Genomic DNA, 19,516 nt, shown 5'->3' with positions numbered 1-19,516 from the left:
TGGCTCATGACTTTAATCCCAGTACTCTGGAGGCAGAAGCAGGTGTGAGTTCGAGGACAGCCTGGTCTACATAGTGAGTTGCAAGAGAGCCAAAGATATACAAAGAAACCCTGTCTGAAAAAAAAAAAAAAAAAGAAAGAAAGAAAAGCCAGGCGGTGGTGGCACACACCTTTAATCCCAGCACTCAGGAGGCAGAGGCAGGTGGATCTCTGTGAGTTCGAGGCCAGCCTGGGCTACAGAGTGAGTTCCAGGACAGGCTCCAAAGCTACACAGAGAAACCTGGTCTTGAAAAACTAAAAAAGAGAGAGAGAGAGAGAGAGAGAGAGAGAGAGAGAGAGAGAGAGAGAGAGAGAGAAAAGAAGAGAAGAAGAAAATCAGAGACCCTTTACCAGAGACCCTCTTTTCCCGGCGTTGGCCACCATTGTGCTGAGTGTGTGTAGGAGATGATCTGAGCTTCAGCCTTCCTGAGACCACAGCCCTGCCACTGACTGCCTTTCCCTCGTTCACGCAGTGTGAGAATGAGTCGGCCCTGAACCTCTATGAGACCTGCAAAGTGCGCACAGTGAAGGCCGGCACTCTGGAGAAGCTGGTGGAGCACCTGGTGCCTGCCTTCCAGGGCAGTGACCTTTCCTACGTCACCATCTTCCTGTGCACCTACAGAGCCTTCACCACCACTCAGCAGGTGCTAGACCTGCTCTTCAAAAGGTGAGCACCAGCTCCGGACCCAGGGACACCCTTCCCCTTGGCTGGGTCTTGGGAATGCCTTGTGTCTCTGTGAGCCCCAGTTGGATGGTAAGCCTCCTCAGAGGCTGTGGTCAGGAACAGATTACCCAGTCCCAGGCAGTGCCACCCGTCTGGGCTGTCAAGACCTGTGGGGTCTTATATGACTGTCCCTTCTTCTATGGAGAAACCGTTTCACCCGAGTCTCGGGTTCAACAGTTCCCCACTTAGAAAGGCGGGGGACCTTGACCTAGATATACGCAGGCCCCATGGTAATTGACTGAGAGGCCCAGGTCTGCTGAGGTGTCTGAGTGTATAAACATCTGCTGTGTGCAGCTGTGTTACCAGGCACTTCTCTGTGACAAGAGCAGAGAGTCCCTACCTCCCTGGGCTCCATTCCCATCAGGGAGTCGGCCAGTAACACTAGACATCATAAGCAGGTACGGTAGATGTGACGCCCTCACGGCCTCCTCTAGATATGGCTGCATCCTCCCGTACTCCAGTGAGGACGGTGGACCGCAGGACCAACTCAAAAAGTAAGTGGGCTTTGGGTCAACAGGGGAGGTTTGGGGAACAAGGGCTGAGCAAACCATAGGTCCCACACTTCTGGTTCCTGCTGGTGGGCTGAGGGCTAAGGGTCCTCCTGCAGCCAGAGGAAGACAGAGTTCAGGGTGATACTAAGCATTCAAGGAGCAGAGAGGAGGTATAGGGGTGTGTGTGTGTGTGTGTGTGTGTCACACGCATATGGGGTGTCATTCAGATCCAGCCACTATGAGACCCCTTCCCTAGCACAGCCTATCTCTATAGACACTCAGCCTCACTCCTTGGTAATGTCATTTAGCTGGTCCCCAAGGGGTTCAAATTACAAACCATGTGCCTGAGGAAAGAAAACACAACCCACACCTGGCTCTCAAAGAGTAGATACTGAGGTAGTCCCAGCCACTGACTAAGGGTCCTTGAATGCCAGGCAGGAGGATAAGCCTTCCTGCATTTGCATTCCAGTTGGGTTGGACAGGAGGGGGTGTTCCCCTACAGAGTCCGGGAACTGCCATTCCATTGATGAGCCTTTGCACTCTGCTGCAGGGATTCTCCTTAGCCTCTTTCTGGTTACCTGGCCTGCCGGTTAGGACAGCCAAAGGAGACTTAGCGGTGGAAGCACACCACAGAGGTGCTGTGGGAGGGTGGGAGGAGAGGCCAGGCCTCTGACTCTGTGGCCTGTCCCCAGTGCCATCTCCTCCATCCTGGGCACCTGGCTGGACCAATACTCGGAGGATTTCTGTCAGCCTCCGGACTTTCCCTGCCTCAAGCAGCTGGTGGCTTACGTGCAGCTCAACATGCCGGGTTCAGACCTCGAGCGTCGTGCTCACCTTCTTCTGGCCCAGCTGGAGGACCTGGAGCCCAGCGAGGCTGAGCCTGAGGGTGAGGAGCCTGGGGAGGGTACCCAGAGCCTGGTAGGAGGGGTCAGCAAAGAGGCTCCAGGGCCGGCACTGGGCCAGCAGCAAGAATGAGCCTGGGACCCAGCAGGCAGTACGCCGTGGTCTGGTCCCCACATCTTGTTGTGGGGACAGGGGCTTGCTTCTCTGGCAGGCAGTGGTTCTCTGTCTCTGGAAATGCTCTGGGCAAGGCAGCCATGTTGGACATCTTTCCTCCTGCAGCCCTGTCTCCAGCTCCAGTGCTGTCACTGAAACCAGCTTCACAGCCAGAGCCAGCTCCAGCTCTGCTTCTGACATCCAGCCCGGTGGCGGCATCAGCCCGGGAGCCAGAGCCAGCACCGGCCTCTGAGCCGGATCCAGTCCCAGAACCACCAGCACGGGCATCCAGCCCGGTGGCAGCACCAGCTTCTGAGCCGGAACCAGCTCCAGCGCCACCTCTAGAGCCTGAGCCGTCCCTAGCCCCGGCTCCGGAGCTGGAGCCGCCTCTCTTGCAGACTCTAGAGCTTGATCCCGCTCCTGCGCCAACTCCTGCACTAGAGCCTTCCTGGCCTCTGCCTGGAGCCACAGAGAATGGACTGGGTGTGAAGCCTCACCTCCTGCTCTTCCCTCCAGACCTGGTGGCTGAACAGTTTACACTGATGGACGCTGTGAGTGGCTCGGGGCTGGGCCAAGGCTGACTTCTTTTGTATTCCACTGTCTAGACCTGTTTTCTGGCTCAGAGCCTGTGTCCCCCAGGGTGAGTCCCAGCTCCACTGTTAACAAACATGTGACTAGGGGGTAGCATGAATCTTAAAAGTTCTTATTAATAAAATCAAACCCGAGGCCAGTTATTGGGGTGAATGCTGGTAGATCAGAGAGACAGAACAAGCCACAGCTATCTCACCTTGCTAGTTCCTCAGCTTGTCTTGTTTCCTCAGACTGGAAACTTCTGTGTCCTCATACCAATGGCTCTCAGCTGAACTGCTGCTCGAAAGCCTGAACGCTTAACCAGCCAAATGCTTAACCAGCCAAATGCTTAACCAGGCAAATGCTTCTAGTTTCTGGTCCTCACGCCTTATAAACCTTTCTGCTTTCTACCACCACTCCCTGGGATTAAAGGCTGCTTTCTGGGATTAAAGGCGTGAGTCACCATGCCTGGCTGTTTCCAATGCAGCCTTGAACTCACAGAGATCCAGAGGGATTTCTGTCTCTGGAATGCTAGGATTAAAGGTGTGAGTGCCACCATTTTCTAGCTTCTGTATCTAGTGGCTGTTCTGTCTCTGACCCCAGATAAGTTTATTAAGGTACACAATATTTTGGGGAACACAATACCACCACACTAGGGCACACTGCTTAACCCCAAGGCATTGAGTCCCCCTGGATGGTAGCCACGTAATGCACACGTGTGCTTGCCTGTGCACGTGTGTGCGCACGCGGACACACATACACACACACACACACACATAATACAGAATTGAGGATTTGGAGCAGATAGAAAGTGTAGTGGACCTTACCTCTTAGGGATGGAGTTGTGCTCACCAAGGTACCCTTAGGCCCCTGGGTCACCCCCCTCCATTCTGCCCTGGAGGCCTATCTAGCCTCAGCACTTACGAAGTGCTTACTGTGTACTGGAGACTGCCAGACACAGGACAGGACTGCGTAGCCGGGAAGGGGGCAGCAGATGCTTTCTGAGATGAGCAGGCGGGAGCCACTGATATGTGTACCTTCCCATCACCATCATTTGCCCTGGCTTACCCATGCACTGCGCTCTCAGGGGTCAGGTGGAGAGGTAAGAGTCCCACAGGGCTCAGCCACATCCTCACTCTCTGAGCTCCAGCTTGGGCCTGTGGGCCGTGCAGGGCCCAGTGACACTTCTTCTCCTCCCTAGGAACTATTCAAGAAAGTGGTGCCCTACCACTGCCTGGGCTCCATCTGGTCCCAGCGGGACAAGAAGGGCAAGGAGCACCTCGCGCCTACCATCCGTGCCACCGTCGCCCAGTTCAACAACGTGGCCAACTGTGTCATTACTACCTGCCTTGGGGACCAGAGCATGAAGGCCCCGGACAGGGCCCGGGTGGTGGAACACTGGATCGAGGTGGCCAGGGTAGGCTGCAGGAGGGGCCGGGGGACCTCTTCCTTTTCCTCACAAACCTCAGGGCCACACAGTCCGCGGCCAGGTGCATACTCCTTCCTGGCACTGTACTTCTGAGCTGCTGTGTGAGCGAGCGTGTGTCCCTGGCATGCCCTCTGGGAGCTGCCTGGCATTCTTAAGGAGGGGCTCAGCCTGGGGCTCCACTCACAGACTCCTTGTCCCCAGGAGTGCAGAGTGCTCAAGAATTTCTCCTCCCTCTACGCCATCCTCTCTGCTCTACAGAGCAATGCCATCCACCGCCTAAAGAAGACATGGGAAGAGGTCTCCAGGTAGGCCTCCCTGTCCCCTGCCCCTACTCTACCCCAGGATGGTCTACTTCCAGTGAGCCCCAGCAGCACAGTTCAAGGGGCGGGTCCACTGGTGGGCACAGTGCCGTGTGCACACCTGATTAGAGCCAGGTGAGAGTTGGATGCGTGTGCACAGCCACAGAACTGGCCGGCTGCTCCCATCCATAGTCCCCAGCGGAACCATGTTTAGAACGGCCTTCTCCAGCTGCTTAGGATCTTTGTTCTAGAAGAAAGTGGGTTCTCCATCATGCCCACCCCAGTGCACTCTTCCCAACCACTGCCTTCTCTCTGCGCCTCCTCCAGGGATAGTTTGCGAGTGTTCCAGAAACTGTCGGAGATTTTCTCTGATGAGAACAACTACTCACTGAGCAGAGAGCTACTCATCAAGGTGCGGACGCCACAGTGATGGGGGGCAGGGGGGACAGGGTATGGCAAACTTCCAGTCCTGACAAAGCTGGACAAAGCGGGGAGGGATGTCTTTGGCCCTCGGGCAGGTGGCAGGCATTTGGAGGAGCAAGAGGCCCCTGGTAATCTGATGTAGTGGGGCCAGCCAGCCAGGCTGCTGCAGGAGGATGAGCCAGCCGGATTAGCAGGTCCAGCTTCCTGCTGGGATTTAGCCACTGGCAGACTGACTGATGGGCAGGCGGTGGACCGGGTGCTACTGCCTCCTTTCCTGAGCCAGCCCACTCTGTCTCTGTGATACCAGGCCTGTCCTGAGCCAGCCCACTCTGTCTCTGTGATACCATGCCTGTCCTGAGCCAGCCCATTCTGACTCTATGATGCCAGGCCTGTCCCAGGGATGGGGTCCACCCTCCATTTCAAACATCTAGTCCCAGGGTGCAGATATGCCTCCATAGGTGACTTTCTCCTCTGCCCTGAAGCAGAAGCTGCTGACCAGCATGAGGAACGGTGGCAGGCTGCCTTGTCCCTTGAAGCCACAGGATGCCCAGGCAGCTTAGACATACCAGGGACTGATAGACACACCTTTCTGTCTCATCCCAGAAGCTTCTATACTCCCATCAAAAAAAAGCAGCATTATCAGTGGGCCCTGCGCCTGTCATATTGGTCAGGCTGAGACAGCCCTTGAGCTCTGTGTCTTCTGCTGAGGGCCCTGTGGAAGCTTTGGTCTTGGAACAAGGAGCTTGAGAAACCTTGTCCCTCTCCCATTATGACTGAGCTCAGTTAGAGATCCTGCAACACTCCATGGGCCCAGAGGACAGGACCCCAGTCAGTAGGCTGCACTTTCTGAGTCCCTGTGGGCTTCTGCACAAGTTACTGCCAGTCTCTAGGCCTGTTTTCTTGTCTGGCAAATGGAGGGTACTGAGGTTACAGGAGGCGTGTGCAAGAGGTCACCGGTATTTAGCTGCAGGAAGCGAGTCAGGGTGACACTGGGGGCTGAGCATTGGGCCCTCCTGTCCCTAGGAGGCAGGTACAGGGTCCTCTGAACTTTGAAGGTGAGGACTTGGGTGCAGGAAGGCCAAGTCCGAGCCCTCCCTCCTCCTCCAGTGAGTGTTAGAACAGGAGACTGATGTAGAAGCGTCAAATGTGGCAGCAGGCATGCTGGCAGCCCGTGCAGGGACTGCAGGCCCAGGGTCAGAGCACAGGTTGGGATTAGGAGAGAGAAAATCTCGTTCACTCTGCCTTCACCCCTGGCAGGAGGGCACCTCCAAGTTTGCCACACTGGAAATGAACCCTAGGAGAGCCCAGAGGCGGCAGAAGGAGACGGTGAGTGACCTGGAGGTTGGGAGATTCAGGGTTCCCTTGGCCCTTACCTTCCACGCAAGATGACCCGCTACATCTTGGGGGACAAGAACAAGCTGTACCATCAGAGTCAGGGCCCGGCAGCTCTTTGGGGGAGGGTATGAGCAGGGGCCACGTATTGATGATCTGCCCATTGCCAGCCTGGGATGGGAGTGGGGGTGGGAGGTGGGGGGACCTGGGAGAGAGGGGGCACAGGTTCTTGCGATGCTCCAAATGGAAGGGCCTGGTGGGGCCGCTGCGGTCAGGTGAGTAGGGGAAGAGCACCAAGCCTTGCTTATTTCCCACCTGATGCTCCAGGGTGTCATCCAGGGCACTGTCCCCTACCTGGGCACATTCCTCACTGACCTGGTGATGCTGGACACTGCCATGAAGGACTATCTGTATGTGAGTGAACCTGGGGCTGAGGCTGGGGCTGAGGGTGGTGTCCTGAGGCCTAGGAGAACAGGACCCCTACTGACCCCTGAGCTCTGGTTCTCAGGAGAACTTGAAGGTTGCCTCCCTGGTGACCCCTCCAGAGCTGTGTGACAACAGAGCTAAGGAGTGGGTTGGGCCAGACTAGACACACATGACCCTCAGACGGTGGCTGTGGGCAAGAGGGTAAAGCTCCACACTCCAAGGTCAGACAGCGTGTGGGCCGAGCAGGGCCTTCTACCTCAGCATGGGTTGAACAGGAGTGTCTGCAAACCTGCCCTCAGATTTCCCTGCCATGGTGCCTAGGGTCAGGTGCGGGTGCTCCCTGCCCCCTGGTGGCTGCCTGTAGTAGTGCAGAACAAAGTGGGCAGGACTTCAGTGGTGGAAGGGCTGCTTTCTTACGGACGTTGGCTGTCTCTTCTAGGGAAGACTCATCAACTTCGAAAAGAGAAGGAAGGTGAGGAGCTGCCATTCTCAAGGAGTGGGGAGGGGACATGGACTGGGCAAAACGTGTGTTCCACCCTTGTGTTGATTTGTGGTGACGTCTGGCATGCCCTTCAAGGGCTGTCCCACAGAAAGGGGGCTGGGAGATGGCATCCAAGATAGCTTCCCTAGGAGTGACTGTTTGGACTGTGAAAACAGAAATGAGCCTGAGGGGTATACGTGGGGGAGAAGATAAAGACCCAGCGGCTAGCCCCTGCCCCACCCTAATGGGTCCATCCCCACCCTGTCTTCCCTTGACCCAGGAGTTCGAAGTGATCGCCCAGATCAAGCTGCTGCAGTCCGCCTGCAACAATTACAGCATTGCTCCCGAGGAGCACTTTGGAGCCTGGTTCCGAGCCATGGAACGGCTCAGTGAGGCTGAGAGGTGAGGCTGTAGGCTCTGGGTTATCACGTCACACTGTTGTCTGGTGATGGCTGTGTACCCAGGCTCCAACTTCTGGGCTAGCCCTGGTTGGGAGCTCCAGTTTAGCTTCTGGTAGCCTCACATCCACCTCTGCCTTAGCTACAACCTTTCGTGTGAGCTGGAGCCCCCGTCCGAGTCAGCCAGCAACACCCTCAGGAGCAAGAAAAGCACAGCCATTGTCAAGCGCTGGAGCGAGTAAGTGCCTGGGCCCCGGGCGGGGCGCACGGGGACCAGAGAAGCCTCAGGGCTGTGGGCTGGGAGAGCCAGCTAAGCTGGCGCTGGAGTCCTTCCGTTGACGCCGACCAGCCTGTCAGTCACAGAGTGAGTCGGATCAGCTCCGTGGGACTCAGTCTCCACCTCTCTGAAATGGGGTGATCCCACAGATAGCCAGGGGAAACAGAGCACTGGTAGACCAAGACTCTGCACATTCAAGGGCCGTGTCCCTGGGAAGAGCCCTGAAGTAAGCCAACCTTTTCATCCAGCCGCCAGGCTCCCAGCACGGAGCTCAGTACCAGTAGCAGTGCCCACTCCAAGTCCTGTGACCAGCTCCGGTGCGGCCCCTACCTCGGCAGCGGGGACATCACTGACGCCCTCAGTGTGCACTCAGCTGGTTCTTCCAGCTCTGACGTGGAAGAAATCAACATGAGCTTTGTCCCAGAGTCCCCTGATGGCCAGGAAAAGAAGGTGACCACCCATGCCCCCACCCCCTCCTTATTGTCGCGTCTCACACGTCCAGCACGGGGCCCAGAAGTCCCCAGAGCTGACCTCCAGCCTTCAGGGCCTTCATGATTCAGGCCGCTGTTGACATTGCTGTCATCCACAGTTCTGGGAGTCAGCCTCCCAGTCATCCCCAGAGACCTCTGGCATCAGCTCAGCCTCCAGCAGCACCTCCTCTTCATCAGCCTCTACCACACCCGTGTCTACCACACGTACCCACAAGCGCTCCGTCTCGGGGGTCTGCAGCTACAGCTCCTCACTGCCGCTCTATAACCAGCAGGTGGGCGACTGCTGCATCATTCGGGTCAGCCTGGATGTGGACAACGGGAACATGTACAAGAGCATCCTGGTGAGCCGGCGGCAGGGCCACCCCATGGGGTCCACCGGGCCAGGCGGCGGACATGCACAGACACCTGTGTGCTGCTGCTGTCTTTGACCTCTGAGCACTGACTTTCTAGGTCTGACAACATAGAAATGACTGGGGACCTTAGTCAGGAGGTCCGAGAGGCAGGAGAGGAGCAGTATGCCCACGCCCCCAGGGAACGGGCCTGTGGGTAGTCAGGTCTGAGGCAGTGCGACAGGGGTTGAGGGGGAGGTGGCGGTCAGGGCTGTAAGGCCCTTGACTTTCTCTGGAGGCTGAAACAGAGAGCAGTGATGACGTGGTGCGTCCGTAGGGATGGGCTGTGGACCAACATGGAGGCAGGCTGCTTAGGAGGCTGCTGTTGCCGTCCACGCTCGGGGAGAGGGAGGCTGAAGCAGCTGGTGGCTATGGGGAGAGTCAGCAGTGTTAAAATATAGATGTTATTTGAACGTGGAGCCGATGGGATTGCTCACGGATTGTGGGTGGGCACACAGGAAGGACTTTCTCACCTGTCAGGGCTCCAGCTGCAGATGACCCCAGACACCACCCCAGCCTCAGCCCCTCTGCCAGGAGCTGCAGTGGCTCTTACTCACATTCCCCTGGGTGACCCCATGACTGAGTCCCCTGAGCTAGCCTGTGCTGCCTACCGTCACAGCCTCGGGGCAGGGAAAGATGTAGACGGCCAGTGGGCCTTGGCTGGTTCTTCCTTGGGGTTGGGGTGGAAATTATTGGCTCCCAAGGCTTGTGATTTTGCCTTCAGGGGTGCATGGCTCCCCAAGGCAGTGTGGGAGTTGGTGGCAGGCTGTTGTAGGCAATTGGGGCTGGGAACAGTTGAGAAACAGCCATCCTCGGGCTGGAGAGATGGCTCAGTGGTTAAGAGCACTGGCTGTTCTTCCAGAGGTCCTTAGTTCAATTCCCAGCAACCACATGGTGGCTCACAACCATCTGTAATGAGATCTGGCGCCCCCTTCTGGCCTATAGACAAATGTGCAGGCAGAACACTATATACATAATAAATAAATAAATAAATCTTTAAAAAAAAGAAACAGCCATCCTCATACTATGGAGGCCACTTTAAGGAAGCAGAATGTGAGAGGTGCCCTGATGAGTCTCTGGCCACTATGCCCTGTGGAAGCATTTATGACCCTTGTCCTGATAGCCTGTCCCTGATTTCAGGTGACCAGCCAGGATAAGGCCCCGACCGTCATCCGAAAAGCCATGGACAAACACAACCTGGATGAGGACGAGCCAGAGGACTACGAGCTGGTACAGATCATCTCAGAAGATCACAGTAAGTCAGACAGCCGGACTCCAGGCCAAGGGCAGAGGGGCAGGTCAACACCGTCCTCTGCCCCAGGCCCAAGGCCCGAGGCCCTAGAAAGCACCATAGCGGGTAAATGTGGACGTGGCACCCACAGCAACCTGTCTTGGGGCAGCCGTGGACGGACACCCAGGGTCTCCTCATTGCCCCAGCACCTGCTGGGCCTCCCCATCCAAGATGCAAGAGTTGAGAGAGGCTCATTGGGGGCTGCTGGAGGGACATTGTCTGGCTAAAATAAGAAAGCAGGTGCTTCAGGAAGAATTTTCACATGTTAACATCTATACATGAACACAATAAGCACATATGCTGAGTCCATGTTCTACAAACCAGGAGAAGGATGGAATCAAGAACAAGCCTGGGCTGGAGAGTCGGCTCAGTGATTTAGAGTGTGTACTGTGTGCTGGAAAGATGGCTCAGTGGTTAGGAGCACTTGCTGCTCTTTCAGAGGACCTGGGTTCAGTTACTAGCACCCACATGATGACTCACAACCACCTGTAATCCTAGTTCCAAGGAATGCTAGAAAGAGAATCACCAGAGGGGTCACCTATGCATTCTGTCTTCACACTGCTGATGTGAGCCGAACACCCACATGCCACCCTGTGCCCCAGCCAGCAGTGATTCCCGTGACATCTAGATGTGTATTGCAAACCTTCTCTTAACTTCTACCATTTTGGTGATATGCACAGAGTGGGCCCCTCCCCCCCCTTTCAGAAAGCAGGCCTACAGAGGCTCAGGAACTAGAGTCAGGCACAAGGGCAGTAGGAGCAGCAAGGCCAGCATGGGAATGGTGGACAGATAGAGGCCAGAGGAGAGTGGTGGGAATTGGACCCAGAGCAAGGTGCTGCCCTCTGCTGGTCCTCGGAGCCTCTGTGAGTAGCAGGGAGCATCAAGGAAGGCAGTCTGACTTCCAGGAAGTCTGCTCTGGGTGGAAGTCCCAACCAGCAGAGACAGCCATGTGGGTGGGATGGGGAGACTCTTGGCTACAGTCGGTGAGTTCTACTCCCAGCATCCTCTGCCCCCATGGGAGCCACAGGAGAGGTCCTTGTTGTTGGAGCTGGATTGGAGGCTCTTAGGACCTCAGTGTGGCCTGGCCTGGAGGAGGCTCTCAAGTGGTGGGGGTATCCCAACCCCATGAGCACTACTGATTGTCACCCTGCCCCTCTCCCTCCAGAGCTGAAGATTCCAGAAAACGCCAACGTGTTCTATGCCATGAACTCTACCGCCAACTACGACTTTATCCTAAAGAAGCGGACCTTCACCAAGGGGGTTAAGGTCAAGCATGGAGCCAGCTCCACTCTCCCTCGTATGAAGCAGAAAGGACTCAAGATTGCCAAAGGCATCTTCTAAGGACGTCTCCCGGGCTCTGGCTGGCTGGGGACTAAGCGCTTAGAGACTAGAGTGGCCCAGGCCACACAGGTACCTCTGCCCACCTGCCAGCCCAGGCTACCCCCAGACTCCAATTTCACCCTAAACTCTCCTGCTGCCGGGATTGACACCTGCCGCCGACAGGCTGACCTGGCCTCCGGGGACCACTTGCCGCCTTAGGTGCCTTCTGCTCTCTGGAACCAGAGGACTAGCTGACTTTTGCCAAGGAGTACTGCCAACTGGGCATGGTACCTTGCCTGCCCTGGACACTACCCTCCACACTTTCCTGACACCTCCCCAGATGCAGATCACTGCCACCCGTGCCCCCAGATGCTCCAGGGCACCCACACATCCAGCAGGGCTGACCACTGCATTCTCTCCTTGTGCCCACAGGCACTGGCCTGGGACCTTCAAGAAGTCCCGGCCTTTCCTCCCACACTCTAGCCTTTCTCAGGCTGCACCAAAGATTCCACCTTCAGGGCCTACGAAGTGAGGGAGTCTCGCCCACCACGAGCCCCAGCCTTGGATCAGAGAGAGAAGCCCTCTCACGGACCACCTGGTTGGTATCGAATCCCATACCACTGAAAGTGCCATTCAACACCACCACATCCTGGGTTGTACAAGACTACGTGAAATGGGAGGCTGGGGGTAAGGAGATTTGCGGGGAGGGGAAGACGACTGAATATTTGTATAAAAAGTAAAAAAGTTTACTGATTGGGGTGGGGCAATATTTATTTGTTGTAAATAGAAAATGCTAGACTTGAATATTATATTAAAATCCAGTTTCTACTACGGCCTGCTCACCGTGGGTTTTGTTCTTTGGATTTCCTTGCTGCTAGAAGGGCCCTCTGACTCTTTCATGGAGGATTCTCAGTTGGTTTCACACAGGCACCGAAGAGCCAGCTGCCCTTCCCAGGCATGCTAAAGGAAACACTCCTCCACCTCTCGTGTGGCAGACTGGCTAAACAGGTGCTGTGCTTGGTGCTGACGGCCTCAGCACCTGGGGGTGTTCTCAGGAAGCATGGCACAGCCTCTGGATTGTTGGTGTGCAGAAACTCCAGGGTGCAATCTCTATAGAGATGGGAGAGTGGGGGTCTGTGCTCACCAGGGAAGAGCACACGCGCCTGGAGGTGTCGGGGAAGTGTGTGGAGGGCAGTGCCCAGAGGCAGGCTTCTGTTCTTGGAGAGGACCTGGTCTAGTTGCCAGCATCCGTATCAGGCAACTCACAACCACCTCTAATTCCAGCTCCAGAGGATCTGACACTCTTTACTGGCCTCCTTGGACACCAGAACATGTGTTACACACATGCAGCAAACACTCATACACAAACAAACAAACAAACAATCTTTAAAAAAAAAATACAAAAAGAGAAATGGCAGATTGGGAGCCAGCAAGGTGGCTCAGGAGGTAAAAGCCCTTGTCACTAAGCCTGACATCCCAAGCCTGCTCCCCGGGAGCCACATGGTGGGAAAGGACCGAGTCCTGTAAACTGTTCTCTGGTCTTCACAAACACCATGAGCACACAAACACAAAATGAATGCATAAATACATACAAATTTGATAAATAGGCCTGGAGAGAGTTCCGTTGTTAGAGCACTTGTTTGTTGGTCTTATAGGGGATGCAGATTTAGTTCTCACCACCCCCTGTAACTTCTAGGAAACCTGAAACCCTCTTCTGGCCCCCAGGCACGCATGTGGCATACAAACACATGTAGGGAAAACTTCAAATACATAAAGATAAATCAGTCTTTAAAAACAACCAGGATCTGGGTTCTGGAGGCATAGCTTGTCTACCATGGGGAAAGGTTCTGGGAGTACAGAAGAAAGTCCAGGATGATTACTGACATCACCTTTGGGCCTCCATGTGCACGCTGTGTTACAGGAATTCCCTCACTGGTCTGCTAGCCAACTGAAAGGAGCATTTTGGTCTAAGAGGTGTGGTTTTCACGGGGAATGGATGTGACTGAAAGGCCGAGGGATGAGTGGGCTTTTGGAATGAGGAACAGAGCAGGGCAGCAACAGCTGGTGACTCAGATTCCCTGTCCTGTACTGTGATATTTGTGCATGAATTTTACTGATAATAAACGTAATCTTTTGACTTCCATTTTTATCTATTTCCCCCTTACTGGACATTCTGTATGTTCAGTCCATAAGTAATCAGCAAATTTATAGAGATTATTCCAATGGCTGTCTTCTCGTGAAGAGTCCCAAGTTTTGTACCTAATATATCTTTTGCCAAGATTGGGGAAAACTGTTAACTGTAACTGTCTAGTCTTCAACCCCATCAAAGACCTGAAAAAGAAAATAATATTACCTGAGTAAGCAGGAAGTGCAAGCAAGCAACTTCCAAAAAATGTTAAGAAATGACAGAAACAGCTGGCTGCCTGGACAGTCACCCAAGGTTCCTCTGCAACGTTGGGGCATCCATCTTTGGCCTATAGGCCTAGAATATCTGACAGACCTTTTTCAGAAGCAGGAAATTTTGAAGGATTGTCTTACCCTGTCTTGGAAAAGTTTGGCAGTCACCTTTCTTTGTGTCCTGATTGTCCAGTTTGAACAGTGTACTGTCAGCAGTCGAGGCAAGGGCAGTTTCTTGCCCTAAAGGCCAGCTTGTGCCACAAAGAAAGCAAACTCCATATGGAGTGTCTTCGATGCCCATCATCCTCTTTAGAAATAGATTGGTGCTACCAGGAGCAGATGCATCTCATGTCAAGAAAAGTCCAAGTTATTAAAACATTTTAAATGTCATATTCTGTAGGACTGTGAAGTTTACCTATCTATTTTGAAACATATCTTTGTATACTTAGAAAGCCTAACTAACATGACTATAAGTTTGATAGATATGGGTGACTATTAACCTGTATTTCTTTATTATCCTATATAGCTTTTAAGGACTAAAACTTAACATTGCATAAATAAACAAGCTGTATAGGTAATACATACCTTAAGCAAAAGTAGAAGCAGATGTACAGTATGAGGACAATAACCTCAAAATTGTAACAATATGTCGTGCAGTGGTGGCACATACCTTTAATCCCAACACTCGGGAGGCAGGGCCAGGAAGATCTCTGTGAGTTCGAGGCCAGCCTCGTCTACAGAGTGAGATCCAGAATAGGCACCAAAACTACACAGAAAAGCTCTGTCCCAAAAAACAAAAAAAAATGTAACAATATACAAAAATATTTTTTGTTTTGTTTTGTTTTGTTTTTACAAAAATATCTTAAACAATAGTAGAAACATATATACAGTATGACAAAAATAATCTTAAATTTGTGTCACTATACAAAAATAGCTTAAACAGAAGTAGAAATGTATATACAACATAACAAAAATAACCTTAAATTTGCATCAGTATACAAGAATCATTACCAATGTACATTATTTAAAACTAATAGTTGCTCTTTTAGTTTGAAAGTAAATTTAGTAATCTACATTTTTATCCTATCATATCTATCCCCCATTTTTCTTTTCTGAACAAGCTCCCTGAATCTAATCTTTTGTTCAGCTCCATACCCTATAACAACTTGTAACCAACTCCTTCATAAGATGACAAATATCCATAACCCTGAGAAAAACCAAAAACCATCCATCCCACCTCTCGGGAAAGTGGATGTCATGGTCTTAAATTACTTCCTGCTGTCTGGGGGCAATGGCATCTCTAGAGGACCCTGAAAAAACTGAAACAATGGTCAAGTCTCCTGAGAACTAGCTGCATTGTTTGATCTTAGCTAGCCACCTTGAAACTGTCCTGAGCAGTTTGCAGTCCAAAGCCAATCTTTGGGTGGTGGTTATCGGCTTAATGGCATTACCACAATCCAGGTGGAATCGTTGTTGTGGGGCCCCGTCATATTTCTGGAGACTTCAGAGATTGCTGTTAGGAAAGTTTATCATTCACTGTAGAAAACTTAAACATATTAAATATCCTATGCTGTAAATCTCAGGTAGGTTAAGGGATCATGATCTACTAAATACATCAAGGATATCCAGGCTAAATTCCTAAATACCTGTTTAGACTCAATCCTGAAATCACGTACAGGAAGCTACATGGAGCCAAAGGTTAGAATTGGTTAGTACTTATATTATCATCAATATCAAAACAAAGTTTACACTTTGAAATAGTACTTATACCTAACTTTTTTTTTCAAAGAGTCAAGGTAAATTCAAGGGGAATGAGATTAGTGACAGTAATAGTCCCTAGATTTTAAGTTTCTTCTGTCCCATACCAGGTGGCTCTTCTGATATGAGACAGAGATTTTGAATTTTCTTTTAACAAACATTCTTGGGTTTAGAGAAGGAGAGAGCCACACTCCAACTCCAAAGCCAGCTTTAGTTTTTAACTGAGTCAGGACTACATAAAGATCACCTAATTAACATAACTGTAGAGACCAGAAAAAAACAGACATTTCAAAAGGTTTATGACATTTTACACTGTTCAAAGTCTATTATACCATTAGGCCAGATTACTCCCTTTCCTGGTAATTTTTTTTCCAGATGGTTCTCCCTTCTTGTTTAGGTGCTTTATTTGTCCAAAGGTCTTTATATTCCTCAGTTGGATGTTTTTATTTTCCTGGAAAAACAAAAACAGAATCCTGCCCTGACCCTAATTTGGTGAGTTTTCCCTTTGGACATGTTGAATCGCCACATCAGCTGATGAACTGTCACCTCTTCACCTCTCCTCACCAAGAGGTCTCTCCTGTTCGAATCTAATCTTTATCCATTTTGATGGTATCCGTAGCTTTTCTTCTCCTGGGAAAACAGAAGCAAAACCCCTTCCCCAACATGACACATATCCTGGTTTCCATTCTGAAGTCAGCACATCTTTAAAGTATATGGGCTGATTTAGTTCAAATGTTTTGTTTTGTTTTCTACTACCAATGTCTCTCCGCACCTGTTGTTCCTTTTTCTTTTTTTCTTTTTTTTAAAGATTTATTTATTTATTATGTATACAGTATTCTGCCTACACACCAAAAGAGGGCACCAGATCAAATTACAGATGGTTGTGAGCCACCATGTGGTTGCTGGGAATTGAACTCAGGACCTCGGGAAGAGCTGCCAGTGCTATTAACCTCTGAGCCATCTCTCCAGCCCCTGTTGTTCCTTTTTCAATAGCATTTAAAATTTGAAAGTTAATAAAACATTGTGCGATCTGTCTCTATGGGTCATTATCAACCCTTTCTGTTTATTAAGCATTTCTTTTAATGTGCAATTAGTTCTTTCTATAACTGCTTGTCTTGTAGGATTGTGTGGTATACCTGTAATATGATTTATGTTGTAATATGCAAAAAACTGCTTGATTTTACTAGAGACATGTACAGAAGCACTGTCAGTCTTCATCTGTACAGGTATTTCCGTGATGGCCATAACTTCTAATAGATATGTAATTACAGAATCAGCTTTTTCAGAACCCAAAGGAGTTAGTTACCCATTGAAATCCTGAATATGTATTTATGGTATGGTATACATATTTTAATTTTCCAAACTCTGCAAAATGAAAACATCCATTTGCCAAATTTCATTTCTTTGAGTACACTTTGGGTTAATCCTTGCAGGTAGTGGAGTTTGGTTATACAGAGAACAAGTAGGACATTTCCTTATAATTTCCTTGGCTTGTTGCCAAATGATAAATTTCTTTTTCAAACCCTTGTTATTAACATGGTGTTTCTTCTGAAATTCTGAGGCTTCCAGCACATTTCCTACTAATAGCTGATGAATTTCATCATTACCTTGTGCTAGAGGGCCTGTATGGGATCTGATATGTGTGATATATATGTGATGGTTCATATTCCTGACTGTTTCCTGTAATTGCATAAATAATGAAATTAATTCTGAATCATCAGGAATAAGTTCAGTGGTTTCAATATGTAAAATAACTCTTTCTACATATTGAGTGTCAGTAACTATATTAAGAGGTTCTGAAAAATCTAATAATACCATAAGACTAGCACATAATTCTGACTTTTGAACAGAATCATAAGGGCTTTGAGCCACTTTACTTAAATTTCCTGATTTATAACCTGCCTTTCCTGATTTATTTGCCTCAGTATAGAATGCTCCAGATATTGGTGTTCCCCATACAATGTGAGGAAGGACCCAATTGTTTCTTTTTATGAATTGAAATCTCTTGCTTGGGGATATTTGTTGTTAATCTCTCAAAAAAAAAATTACTGCAAGCTCTTTGCCAACATTCATTTTCTGTCCATAAAGAGGAAATTTCAGCATTAGTAAAAAGGTCCTACAATTTCTGTTGGGTCTATTCCTGCTAATCGAAGAAGTCTTAATTTTCCTTTTAGAATCAGTTCAGAAACCTTTTCTACATAGGTCTTTAATTTTTTGTTCTGTTTGTGTGACAAAAATATCCATTCCAGAATGTTATCTTCTTCCTGCACAAGAACTCCAGCAGGAGAGTGGGTGGAAGGTAGAATGACTAGGATACGATTGAGCTCTGGGTCCAACTGATCCACATGGGCATCCTGGGATTTCTCCTCTACCAGAGCCAATTCTCTTTCAGCTTCAGCTGATAATTTTTCTTGGACTATTTTTGTCCTTGTCACCTTGTAAGGTTTGAAATAAATTACTTAGTTCTTGAGTTATTAATCCAATTGTGGGCCATAGCCAGTTAATGTCTCCCAGTAATTTTTGAAAGTCATTAAGAGTCCGCAACTGATCTCTCCTGATTTGTACCTTTGGGGGTTGGATTTTCTGTAAACCTATTTTGTATCCTAAGTAATTAATAGAATCTCCTCTTTGTATTTTTTCAGGAGCAATTTGTAATCGTCAGTAAGGCAATATTTTCTTTATTTCCTCAAACATTTCTTCTAAGGTATTTACATTCAGATCAGCTAGTAAGATATTGTCTATATAATGATAAATTATGGATCAATGAAATTGTTTACAAATTATTTCTAATGGCTGTTGGACAAAATATTGGCACAGGGTGGAGCTGTTTAACATCCCTTGTGGCAGAACTTCCCATTGATACTTTTTTTTGCAGCCAGTGCTCTTAACCGCTGAGCCATCTCTCCAGCCCCCCATTGATACTTTTTAATGGGCTGTGAATTAATATAAGTAGGTATTGTAAAGGCAAATTTTTCTCTGTCCTGTTCTTGTAAAGGTATTGTAAAGAAACGGTCCTTTAAGTCAATCACTATAATATACTATCCTTTAGTTAATAGAGAGGGCAGGGGAATTCCAGGTTATAGAAAGCCCATTGGCTGAATTACTTTATTTATGACTCTCAAATCTGTTAACATTCTCCATTTTCCAGATTTCTTTTTAATAACAAATATAGGAGAATTCCAAGGACTGATCAATTCTTCAATATGTTGAGCATTTAGCTGCTCCTGTACCAGCTGTTCTAAGGCCTGTTATTTTTCTGATGTCAAAAGCCATTGTTCCACCCAGACAGGTTTATCAGTTAGCCATTTTAAAGGTAGGGCTGTTGGTACCTTCCAGGAGTCACCAGCCATTGGCTCCTGTTTATGTACAACTTGAACTGTCTGTGTTCACTCTAGAGAATGCCTTTTAACATTTAACATTCTCCCTGAAGCATTCTGTATTTTATGGCTTGTTTCTGAGATTGGAGGAATATTGATCTTCATTTGCCACTGCTGTAATAAATCACATCCCCATAAGTTCATTGCTATTTGGCCACATATGGTTTTAATTTTCCTCTGTGTCCTTCAGGCCCTATGCATTCGACCCATCTTGTGCTTTGTTCCACCTGAGATAAAGTTCCAGTCCCTATAAGCTAAACGTTTACCTCCTGAAGTGGCCAATTTTGATGCCAAGATTTTAGAACAATTATAGCTACATCTGCCCCTATGTCTACAAGACCCTCAACTTTGATGCCATTTATCTGTATTGTTAATCTTGATTTTTGTTCATTTATTGAACTTTGCTAAAATATTCGTTTTATGGTTTCTCCTGAAAATTTTGTTTTATCTTCTAAAGTTGTCCTGTCATCCAGAGCAGTATGGTTTTTTTACATTAGGCATTAGATCCTTTAATTGCTTTGTGGAGGAGCTCCCCCATGGTGACAGGGAATGACTGAACCAAATTTGACATGGTGTTTCCTGATGGTAGAGGGTTGCCTTGCCTGTCTC

At 49.7% G+C, this 19,516-nt stretch overlaps 1 protein-coding gene across 4 annotated transcripts in view; it reads left to right on the top strand.

The window, feature by feature from the left end:
* Ralgds (ral guanine nucleotide dissociation stimulator) overlaps nt 1–12,206 on the top strand; it is a 34,532-nt gene extending 22,326 nt beyond the window's left edge. For 2 of the 4 annotated variants that reach the window (XM_052723857.1, XM_052723854.1), the window contains exons 3-18: nt 512–705; nt 1,158–1,256; nt 1,946–2,139; nt 2,376–2,800; nt 4,021–4,236; nt 4,450–4,553; nt 4,875–4,959; nt 6,228–6,296; nt 6,630–6,716; nt 7,168–7,200; nt 7,490–7,611; nt 7,750–7,845; nt 8,133–8,334; nt 8,474–8,716; nt 9,905–10,019; nt 11,221–12,206. In XM_052723857.1, the coding sequence (XP_052579817.1) occupies nt 512–705; nt 1,158–1,256; nt 1,946–2,139; nt 2,376–2,800; nt 4,021–4,236; nt 4,450–4,553; nt 4,875–4,959; nt 6,228–6,296; nt 6,630–6,716; nt 7,168–7,200; nt 7,490–7,611; nt 7,750–7,845; nt 8,133–8,334; nt 8,474–8,716; nt 9,905–10,019; nt 11,221–11,396 (2,460 nt within the window). In that variant the 3' untranslated portion in view covers nt 11,397–12,206. The remainder of the gene's footprint in view (nt 1–511; nt 706–1,157; nt 1,257–1,945; nt 2,140–2,375; nt 2,801–4,020; nt 4,237–4,449; nt 4,554–4,874; nt 4,960–6,227; nt 6,297–6,629; nt 6,717–7,167; nt 7,201–7,489; nt 7,612–7,749; nt 7,846–8,132; nt 8,335–8,473; nt 8,717–9,904; nt 10,020–11,220) is intronic. The other 2 variants (XM_052723856.1, XM_052723855.1) reach the window with 2 other exon arrangements.
* Nucleotides 12,207–19,516: the final 7,310 nt, after the last annotated feature.

This window comes from Peromyscus californicus, unplaced genomic scaffold (genome assembly GCF_007827085.1).
Source record: "Peromyscus californicus insignis strain IS unplaced genomic scaffold, ASM782708v3 Scaffold_7__1_contigs__length_154581171, whole genome shotgun sequence".
Lineage (NCBI taxonomy): Eukaryota > Metazoa > Chordata > Mammalia > Rodentia > Cricetidae > Peromyscus > Peromyscus californicus.
This window is presented reverse-complemented; position numbering and strand designations above follow the sequence as displayed.